Here is a 12230-nt window from a genome sequence, read left to right as displayed (position 1 = left end):
CAACCAAATGGAAAAATTAATTTATATGTAAATGTGCTTTTTAGTGTGGTACATTTTGTGTTTTTGCTATTAAGTATCTACGTAAGTAGAAAAATATGATCCAATATGTAGATATAAACAAAAACTGTGTGTATGTTGAATTATTTACGCAAGTGAAATAAAAATATTTTTTTTGTAAAAAAGTTTTTTATTTTAATATTATAATACATTATTTTTATTAATCCATGAATTATGAGTAGAATCCATCCCTAACCATTTCACAAACACCTTGTTACCCTTTCTTTTCAATACCTTCTCGACTAAGTAGACATCAGGATGCTGGGTTTTCATTAATTCTTCGCTGTAAAACGCCCCTTGAATTTCTTCTTTGCGTGAATCTTCTAGTAAGTAAGTCACTGGATTTGTCTGCTTGACTTTTCTTATTTTAAAAATCTCATTTGTCCAGTTGGGTAAATAACCCTTAGTAAACAAATTTCTATATCTCGAAATTCGGACGTAATCACCAACTTTGTATTTATTTTTTCGAGGGTCAATGATTTTAAGGTAAGTATATGCTGTTATATTCCTGGCATTCTTTTCATTAACTTTGCTAGGAATGGCACCTGTGGTTGAATGTTTAGTATTATTGTACTTTTTAACTATATCAGGAAGATTATTCACCCATTTGTAAGTACCTTGCAAGCTAAACTGCCTCCACAACATTGATTTTATTGTTCTGATGACTCTCTCAGCAATAGAGGCTTTTAAAGTCGAGAATGTGCTGTAGTGGTTAATACCACGTGACTTCAAGAGCTCATGAAACTGAGAATTGTAAAACTCTTTACCCAAATCTGTTTGAAGGTTTTTTGGTGATTTCTTCATTTGATTTAAAATTTTTTCCATGGCTTTAGTAATTTCAGTCCCTGTTTTTCTTTTAACCGGTTCCGCCCATACAAATTTACTAAACGCATTAATTACAACGAGAATATATTGGTATCCACTATTTACTTTGGCATAAGGAATCATTATAGCTAAATCTGCTTGAATCAGATCGTTTAATCCTGTGATGATTACATGTCTCCGTCTAAAATTTTTTTTTGCCGGTTTATGCAGTTCGTGTACGACTTGTGATTTAATGTTTGACATCTTTTTCTAAAGGACAACGAAGAGTAATATAAACTACAAAAGTAGAATCTTTATCTAGTTTAAAAGAAATTGTATCACCTTTAAAAATTTTTACTCCTGGTAATTGCTCATATTTATACTCTGTATTAACTGATTTAGAGGTTATCATTACATTTCCACTTGAAACATTAATTTGCACTTGATCAACAATGCCACTTAGTGTAAATTGGTATGAAAATAAACCACTTTCTAACATATAATATTGTTTGTTCAATTTTGTTTCTTTCGTTCCTTTGAAAGTTAACACACATTTACTATAGAAAGAAGAAGGATCACACACAAAATATAATGGTGATGGTGATAAATCAGAAGTTTGATAACTTTTTAAAAAATGACTTCCAAATCTATTCATAGGCATTACTGTATTATACCACCTTCTCGAAGTTCCTCAATTATAGATATAATTTCATTCACCACTCCGTCGTTTCCTGCAGCCAGTGATGCTAGGAGCAGTTGTAATCTTTCTATTAGTTCATTAAAATCATCAAAGTATTTATACTCTAATTGTTTGCCACTATATTTTTTGTAAAGTGCACCGCCTTTTTTATTCAATAATTCTTTAGCTAGGTTTCGTGTTATTATTCCTGATATATTTCCAGGAAGCGAATTTAAACGAGTTCTAGGTGGTTGAGGTCTAGTCTCCAAAGCTGGTTTAATAATAAAATTATATTTATCCTTTATTTTTGACGGAATACTTTTTGTAGGTAATGCAGGATTATTGTTTCTATGTATCGCATTTGTTCTACGTAATATATCAATATACTCATTAACATCTTCTTTTTTAAACGATACGGGATTAGCTTTAAATAAAAGCTCGTATAAACCAGGTGTTCCGCGATATGTAACGTCGTTGATAGTTAAGTCAGGTCCTTCAAAAGTAATTTGAGAATCTCCAATAGAAAATTTTTCAGTTTCAAGGTCGTGGTAAATTCCCAGGTCGTGGTCGAAATTACCTTCAGTGTCTTCAATGTTAGCTTTAATATAATTCTTTGGCAAGGGTGAAGTATAATTATCATAAAATTTTTTCATTACAGCTGGATTATTGATCATCTCATTAAATTCTCTAAGTGTATCCTCAAAATACCGATTAATATCCTCATCCGTGGTATTTGCTTGTCCTTCCGACACAAAAGTTTCTTCTGGTTGTATTGTTACTTCCCTCGGAATAATAGATTCATTTCCAAAATTAGTAGGTGTTTTCGATTGTTCATAAGTTACACTCTTATTTGGAGATGAATTTTCAAAAAATACACTCTTATTTGGAGATGAAAATGCTAAACGATAATTAGATTTTCGTATTTTATAGTCCTTTGGTGTGAGTGGTTCGTATTTAATATTTGGTTCTTGTTTAATAGATGGAACAGTATCGAGTTTGTGTAAAAGTTCATTAAGTGGTTGAGTAATTGGCTTATAGTTTTTTTCTAATGTAGACTGAGTTTGAGCTATATCCCTTTTTAAACTGCGATACTTTTTCTTTAATGCTTGTCGCGATAACAGCAGTTTTCGTGCAACTTTGGGATCCATTATGTATTCTAAACCACTTCTTTACAGCCTTATATACTTATCGAACCCACACCGATATCGCCCATTAGATTTGGGGGAGTCTTTATCAATGACAAGAAATCCATGTTTATCTTTCCAGCAGAATGAGCACAAATCCTTAAATTGTTGAAAAGTCATATCAATATTTACATGATCATCAAAGATATGTTTTAAATTCGTAAAGTCTTGGTGAAAAACTACAAGTAAATTAGAATTATCTCTAATTAATTGTTTTGGAATTGCACTGTAAGTTTGACACAGATAAAAACAATCCAAGTGTTTATGTCTTCCGTAACAATAATAATTTTGTATAATTTTTTGATCACATGATCGAATATCGTCAAAAATAACTACTGAATTTTCTTTAATATCATCAGGAGGTGGTACATTAATGGAATCATTATATTCTTCATACCCAATTTCGTTTATAGGCTCAATCAAGTTTCGCAAGTATATATACTTTGGCTGGTACAAAGATTTGGAATATAAATAAATATTTTCAAATCTAAGACCATTTGGATGTTCAATTAAAGGCAATAATACGTTAGTCTTCCCACACCCACTTGGTCCAACAATTAGAACCCTTTTGAGCCCATTGAAAAGATAACTATGTTCTACCTGAAGCTCTTTGGTAATATCATCGTGGTTTGTAATGGGAAGAGAGAGTTGTTGTGGTTCAATCTTCATTGTGAAAATGAGTTTAAAACTTTGGGTATATATAGCCCAACACCTATATATATAAGAGGCAGACCATGAAAAAAAAGTTTCAACGAACTACTAAAAGAAAAGGACGTGGGTTATTAAACTCACTCATTAACAAGCTCCCTCTAGAACTACATCTTCCCGGATATTCATATTGTGGGCCAGGAACTCGTTTACAACAGAGATTAGAGCGAGGGGATAAGGGAATCAATAAACTAGACGAGGCTTGTAAACAACACGATATTGAATACTCTAAACATAGTGATTTATCAACCAGACACGAAGCGGATAAGATCTTAGAAAACAAAGCGTGGAATATTGTGAAATCAAAAGACACCCCGTTTGGACAAAAAGCAGCCGCCTGGTTTATAACAACAGCTATGAAAGGAAAACGTAAGTTGGGAATGGGTCTTAAACGCAAAAAAGGCGGTTCTCTTCGGAAAAGGATAAATAAAAAAAAACGAATAATTAAAACACCTAAAAAGGGAGGATTTCTACCATTACTTTTACCTTTATTAAGCGCACTCGGAGCCGTCGGAGGAATGGGTGCAGGAATTTACAAGGCCATCGGTGATGCGAAAGCTAATCGAATGAATCTTGAAGAACAAAAACGCCATAATTTAGCCATGGAACAAAAAGGCAAAGGATTGTATTTAAGACCGTATAAAGGGTATGGATTATACTTAAAACCGTATTCAAAAAACTAAACCTTCCTCATCACGCTTTAACAAATACAGATATAATGAAGTATGGTAAAACATTGCCATATTTTAGAGGTGTATTTATGAGAGACATGCTACCTAAAAATATTCATAAAAACGAGTGTGGTGTTATAAATTTAGATTCAAAACGTGGTGAGGGTACACACTGGGTAGCCTATGCAAAATCTAAATCCCATATAATTTACTTTGATTCGTATGGGGATTTGCCTCCACCACAAAATGTAATCAAATATTTTTTAAGTAATGGTGATGTACAAATATATTACAACTATGATAAAATCCAAAACGATTTATACAAGTGCGGTCATTACTCATTAGATTTTCTATTCAACTACTATAAATAGCAAATAATGTTAATTGCCTGCGTAAAATGTCTTTAAACTTTACGCTTACTGGAAGCTCTTCAAATCTGAGCTATAATTTTAATCCTCCAATTTACCTCGACGATGAATTTGATTATGAAATTGGTCTAACCAGTTTCTATAGTTTTAATACTATTCCAAATGTTGATGAAAGCAATAACCTTTTTCTCTGGCATTTTAAAAATTTTACCCATAGCTACAAGTTACCTGAGGGGGCCTATGAGTTGGATGATATTACGAAGCTTATTCAAGAAAACATGAAAAAGATTGATAATGATGCGACTTTAGAAATTACTCCACAATTATCAACTTCAAAAGTTGTTATTAAGAGTAACCGAGAAATTTCTTTTCTCCCCGTAAATTCCATTGGACTATTATTTGGTTTTAAATCACGACAACTAGCTCCAAACCAAACACATGTTTCAGATAAACCCGTAGAAATATGGGGGGCAAACACCCTATGTGTTGATTGTAACATTGCTTCGGGATGCTATTTAAATGGGAATCCAGTTCACATCATCCATCAGTTCTTTCCGACAGTACCGATTGGGTATAAAATAGTGGATGCTCCTCAAAATATTTTGTATTATCCAGTTGGTATCAAGACAATCACCAACCTTACAGTAAAGATTATTAACCAAGCAGGTAAACTTATTAACTTTGGGGGAGAAGAGGTAACAGTAAATTTACATCTTAGAAAACGTATATAAATAATGGTTTTAGTTTTTTCCCACATACCAAAAACATATATAAAGAAATCACCTTCTAAAATAGTAACACCATCTATAAAAAAAGCATATAAACGGAGATCACCTTCTAAAAAACCATCTATACCAAAAACATATAAAAGGAGATTACCTTCCAAAACAATAACATCATCAAATCGCCACTTTCTGCAATCGTTGGGACTTAAAGTCTTAATATAATGGAAATTCTACATGTTACTGGTCAACCTTTCAATGACAACACTATTGAAGAGTATCAATTTCACACATATCAACCATACATCCCTGGAAAGTTAGGTTATAATGATGAAATACGTATTCCAATTCAAGATTTAGATGCATACACATATCCGGCAAATAGTTATCTCTATATCGAAGGTCAACTTCTTACCCACGATAATAAAGTCCCAACAAAACTAAAATTTATTAATAATGCTATAGCTTACTTGTTTCGTGAAATACGTTTTGAATTAAATGGGGTAGTAATTGATTCAGTACGTGATGTAGGCTTAGTATCAAGTATTAAAAACTACCTTAGTCTTAACGAAAACCAAAGCCTGCAATTGGAAAACTCGGGATGGTTTCCAAAAAGAGGTAGACTGGAAACTAATAATGAAGTCCCCAAAGACAGTGTGTTGGTGGATTCAAATGGAAACTTTAACGTATGTATACCTCTACGACTGCTATCAGGTTTCTTCGAAGATTTTACGAGAATCATAATGAATTTAAAAATGGAATTAATACTTATTAGATCAAATGATGATATTGATGCTGTAGTAAGCGAAGATGAAAGCGAACGACCGAAGATTGATATTAATAAATTATATTGGGAGGTTCCACATGTAACACCAAGTATACAAGAACAGTTACGGCTTAATAAGATTTCACATACAAATCAAGAACTTCCTATTAAATTTCGCTCATGGCAAATGATTGAATATCCTGCTCTAAACAACTCTACCCGCCATACGTGGTCTGTGCGCACTAGTACGAAAATAGAAACACCTCGTCACATCATTGTTGCTTTCCAAAATAACAGAAAATCGAAATTAACAAAAGATATGAGTAAATTTGATCATTGCAATTTAAAAAATATTAAAGTGTTTTTAAATTCTGAAAGATATCCTTATAATGACTTACAAATAGATTTCAAAACAAATAGATTTGCGAAACTTTATGAAATGTTTGCTAATTTTCAAGAAAGTTATTATCACATGGTGCTGAATCAACCTATATTTAATCCACATGACTTTAAAATGATTGCCCCGCTTATACATATTGACTGCTCTCGTCAAAAAGAAATCATTCAATCGGGGTCTGTTGTGTTACGTATAGAATTTGAGACAGATGACCCAACAACCTCTGATATCTCTGCTTATTGTCTGATATTACACGAAAAAGAATTTACGTATAATCCCTTAACTAAAATAGTAAAACAATTATAAAACTAAATATTTATATTATGCTGGACAAGTTAAGGTATATGTACATAATGAAGTCATGAGGCTATGACATTATATGGGGAACCCTCTCATGCGCATGAGTCAAATTAGGTTTATAAATATAGGTTAGACACCATACAAAGACAGACTTTAACATGCACCTAATAATAGATGTACAAGGTTTTAATACCGAGAAAAATAAATTTATCGCAAAAGAGTTGGCCACTTATGATGGTCAAAAAATTAGTCATCATTTCTTCAAACCACCATATCCAATGAGGTTGCTGAATCCAGAGTTTCATAAACAAGCTGTATGGTTAATGAATAATTATCATGGTCTTAACTGGGATCATGGATTTACCCCTGTACATCAAGTTCATAATATTATCCAATGCTTGACAAGTAATGTCGATATCGTCTATGTTAAAGGAAGAGAAAAGTCTCAGTATATAAAAAAGTATAGTTTAGCTCCAGTTGTGGAATTTGATGAACAACCAGGTTTGGAAAAAATGGAGTCTAAATGTCCTTACCATTTAAATAATAATAGTGTATGTGCGTTATCTAACGTATTTTATTTGTATGATACTTTTATGATGCAATAAAGATTTTTTTTTTACATTTTTGTTTTATTAATAAAAAAACCTTAATAAAAAATAGTACTTTATTTAACCGATATAATTGTTATATAAATTTTCAAGTGCAAATCTGCATAAACGGCAACTGGATTGAGCAGGAGCAGTACCTTCCTCTGTTCTCCATTCGGGACGATTGAAATGAACAAAACACGGAAGTCGAGTTCGAATTTCAAAATCTTGCACAAATTTCTGGGGTAGGAGATGCCAAGACTGAAGTAGTTCATATGGATCTACAGATTTTCTAATGTATGGTATGGTAAAGTTTTGTAGTTCTGCTTCTGTAAACAGGTATAAAGGTTTTTGCGGGTGTTGATTCATCACAATTCTTTTCTGGCAACATTCCATTATTGTTAAAACGATTAATGTTTTTAAACACCAAATCTATCCACTTTTGCTCCTCGATTGCAGAAACAAAAAATAGTCTATTTTCTTCTTCAGGAGGATAAACTCTTCCACTACGCAAACGCATCACTTATACTAAGTCGTGAAAAGTTTTTAAACATATATTCCTTATCTTTATATTTTCTTATTAACTGGTTAATACTCTTCTCTAACTGTTTAATATTTCTTGTTTTTTCATAAACTAAAATATCACGTTTTATTCTGTTAATACCTTTACTAAATTGTTCAACACGTTCACGAAGCCTTCTTGAGCACATACTGTTTACATTATCGATGTTTCTGTACTCTTATATCCTCCCTTCTCTCATTGACACCAGTTGCAAATGTGTGGGTCACTATCCCCCACTCCTAGATTTTACCAGATACGCGAGACGTGATCAACTTGCGTGACTCATTCCCTTTGAAACTTGTTAAGCTACATCATAAACCAGATCGTTGTAAGCCACGTGAAACCACGCGTTGTGTTCAAATATGTCACACAAATATGCGGATAATTTTGACGATCTATTTAACTATAGTGATGATGAGTGGGAAACGAGGCCCCCTATTTATTGTGTACGACAAAAGCTTTGTCTTATTTGTCGTAAAATGTGTGGAACTAAACTTATTCCAAGAAGCTTAATATTTAAAGGGTGGAAATTGGTGTTTGAATTTTGTGTATTCTGTAGTGAGACTAGACCTATGGGGTTATCCCATCGAAGCGTAGGTTATCGTGATGGGTTAATGTAATCTCCACCATATACATGTAACTCCCCACGCCCAAAGTTAGATTTACTATAAATAGATGCTAAAATCTTGGTAGAGATTATTAAGATGATATCATTAGACTTTATTGTTTTACAAGCAATTCTGCGAAATCTGCTTTTAATTCAGCAACCCATCAATGTTAGAGAAGTTTTTGTGTGCTTTGACAGTAATGGTACACTAAATGAAACATGGCCTGAGACATGGTCAAGAATGAAATCATATCCGGGAAACAATTTTTTACCAACTTTACAAGCTGAAATACCATTAAATAGCACTAAATATAAATTGCGTTTTAGACATATGAGTGGTAGAAGCAGTGACTCCAAATGGCTAGAACTTTATAATGAAAGACCTAGAAAGGATAGTCATATCTCCAATATTTTATTATATAGCTTTATGTTCGACTTTTTCAATAATTATGGTATTAATAGAATTGTGTAAGGTTTTAAATAAAAAAATATGTTGATATACATGTGTTTTATTAATACATAAAAATATACAATTTACAAGTTTTACAAGTATGAATCATATTGAAAAGAATCGACTTGAAACAATTCTTCAAGAGGAATCTTTTCTAAATCGACCAATTCCGGGGTGTGTAGCAGCTCATTCCCATACCTAATAAGATCATCTATAGTACCATTATGTGGACTAATTAGAAAATGCCCCCACGCAAGAGTTTTTACGTCACCGTTTATTACACAGCGTTTGTCATCCTTAGAAGATAGTGCCACTTTATTCCTAAGTTCCGTATATATGGTATGTAAATTAGACACGAATACATACATTTTTCTAAAGATTACACCACCTTTTTTCACTAATAGTACATAATCACTCTTTTGCAACTGTGTTTTGGTTACGTGTTTTGAAATTCCTTTTGCTTTTTTTATTATTGTATTTGCTTCTATACAATAAGCTTTAGCACCTGTACCATAGAAACATTTAATGGGTACAGATGCAAATTCATCTTTCATTTTTCCTAGTATTGATGGTGTTTTCGGTATCCTGTGAATATTATCAGTTGGATAGTTGGAGGTGTCGAAATGTTCTAAATTTCTCTTCATATCCTCATAGAAATTGGGGGTAAATATCTCCATAATCAGGGAGTCTGTGTCTGTGTATAACAAGTTTGCGGCTTCACCATATTTCTTTTTGATATGTCCATAATAAAAATCATATATCACTGTTTTTGATAAATCTAAAATTGTGAAACCAACATAGAGAGGCTTGTCATAAACTATTTTGGTTTTACCCAAATGTATTGCCACCAAATTCTCATTAAACACGGAACAAGACTTGAATTCTGGTTTAGAGATAAGTACCCTGGCTCCCAACGAATTTGTTTTTGTTTCCCAGCGGGTGCACAGGCGGATATCTCTTCTTTTTTCAACGTTCTCTAGGGTTTTACCGAATATCGCATTAACTAGAAGCTTAAAAAGATCCCGTTCAAACTCGTTTTTGGCCTTGTTTCTAAGTGATGTGTTTAGGTCAATATATTTTTTTAACCATGGTGATTGCGAAAACTCTAGTATACGATGAATCCTTTTTAGTACCAGACCATACCTAAGACACTGCTTAAGATTGCGATAATGGATAATGTATTTAGTTTTATTGTTGAAATTTGGGATAAGTTTAGGATATTTGCTTCCTGGAGGTACCATGCTCTCGGGACAGAATGGTAAATCATTATGTAAAGAATGTAAATGAGCTGGATATTCCAAATCCACTTCCAACACATACCCTTTATCCGCATCATCCTCCACCGAAAAACAGTTGAAATTTTCAACATCGGTTACCCATTTAAAATTTCCATATGGAAGATATTGACACATGGCTGCACCATATAAATTTGTGGCATCTAGATACATTATGTAAGACTCGGGTTGTTGTGGATCATAGTTGGGCACATATTGATTATTTGCCACGGCTTCTCGTTTGCTACATTGTGCCACACCTCCTCTTACTCCTTTCTTTAAAAAGTGTACCATGTCCACATCTGTAAGAAGCTCCAGTTCAATTTCGGTGTATCTTAACATAGCATCCCAACTTAATGCAGGAGCAGTTATGTAGTGACAAGGATCCAAACTGTATTCTTTGTAACATATTTTTCTAAAATTTTCAAACACATCAGCCAATAATAAGACATCTGATACTAAGTACACCATGGCATAGTCACTCATAGATTTACAATCAAATGTGTTCCATACATCAATTGCTCTTGCATAATCTTCATCAGAAATGTGTTTGTTAGTTAGATTATTGTAGAAATTTTCTTTAGGTGGTAGTGTTTTTTCTTTAAGTCTATCAAATCCATCCATATATGAATAAGGAAACACACCCTTACGCCTCACAAGTTCAAAGTGTTTAGTATTTGGAAAATACTTTCTAATTTCTGTACACTGCTCCGAATTTAAGGTTGTGCTCAGAATATCCAAAGATTTTGCCAAAAATCTGTATGAATCAACAAATGTCACAGTTATGTATTTATTTAGACCATTTTCCGACTCTTCCACCAGAATTCTTTTAGAAATTGCGATATATTTTTCTTTCGTCTGTGCAATTACTGAAACTTTTTCACCAGTTGTTGAAAGCTCTTTAATAAAAAGATGACAATCATAATTACTCATGTTGTGAAAGAACACGGGTATTGTATTTGAGAGTTTGTTATTTATATTACAGGAGTTATGGCTTGGTCCAAGATATAATGAATTGAGATGGTGATGATCTTTCACCTTACGATTGAAAGGATTAAATGGGTTTCCACACAAGTAACACTCGGTAGCATTCTCATGTTTTTCAATTTCTTCTTTAGTTAACGGCGACATTGGTTTAATATGTTTAAGGTGATTGTTATATAGTTCATGCACTAATTCATCCAATTTCTGTATAAACACTTGGGGAGCATCATGTCCTCATATTTTATTAGTTTAGAAAGTGAATCATCATAGTTGCATTTAAGGTAAAATGCAAACGAATATGCTTGGTGTTCAGCAGTTTTAACGGAATATGAATTTCCATTACAAGGTTCAGCATGGTCTATTGGTTTTAGCAGACTTTCAAAATCAGCATAGATCACAAATGGCACAGGTAACATTTTTTGGATATTTATAAATTTTAGTATATTTTCTGGCACCATTTCACCAAACTTATTGATTTTAGGTTTCGTTGTGGGAAGTTCTGTGTAAATATGAGAACAGTCGTTATTTTGGTGATTATGGAGCTTTTCTTCGCAAACAAAGAATTGTAGACATCCATCACATAAGTATTCTTTGCGATGGTTATTTGTTTTTTGACTTTTTACAAGTCTCAGCATGTCTAGAATCAGACAATAATGACTTTGTTTATCATTTGTTATAAGCAAAAGGTTCACGTGAGTGGCATGGCGATTACTTGTAAAATACAATGGTCCAACTATTTCATATTCCCTTTTATTATTTACGAAATTGGATTCCAGCCCATAAACATTTACTGAAATATTATTGAGGGTCTCAAACTTTTTAATGTCTTTTAGTTTCATCGGAAAGTCAATTCCTTCAAAATTCAACAAAGTATCGTATGGTGGATATGATTCTGGTTTGGTTGGGTTGCCACTAGCAGGAAAAATAGCTGCAATAATACTCCATGCAAAACACTTATTATCTTTGTTTTCGATATTTAAAATAGCGTGTTTTCGTACTATAGGTATTGGGAGACGAATATATGTTGATGCAGAAATACTACTATATTTGTTTATGTTAACATCTAAAAACATTATTTCCTGCAGTACCCAATTTGAATCTTTCTCTTG

The 12230-nt window shown here is 32.8% G+C and overlaps 1 protein-coding gene across 1 annotated transcript; it reads right to left on the bottom strand.

Annotated features, from left to right (window-relative positions):
* Positions 1-8955: 8955 nt before the first annotated feature.
* Positions 8956-11268, bottom strand: LOC126892000 (uncharacterized). Its single transcript, XM_050661387.1, has one exon. It carries the CDS (start codon positions 11266-11268, stop codon positions 8956-8958), a length of 2313 nt encoding a protein of 770 aa, XP_050517344.1.
* Between the last annotated feature and the right edge of the window lie 962 nt (positions 11269-12230).

This window comes from Diabrotica virgifera, chromosome 1, assembly GCF_917563875.1.
Source record: "Diabrotica virgifera virgifera chromosome 1, PGI_DIABVI_V3a".
Lineage (NCBI taxonomy): Eukaryota > Metazoa > Arthropoda > Insecta > Coleoptera > Chrysomelidae > Diabrotica > Diabrotica virgifera.
The sequence above is the reverse complement of the archived record's forward strand: the minus strand, read 5'-3'. Positions and strand labels throughout refer to the sequence as shown.

What these genes read in the sequence shown, in the direction of transcription:
- LOC126892000 (XM_050661387.1), bottom strand. Translation starts at nt 11,268, where the DNA reads ATGTCGCCGTTAACTAAAGAAGAAATTGAAAAACATGAGAATGCTACC.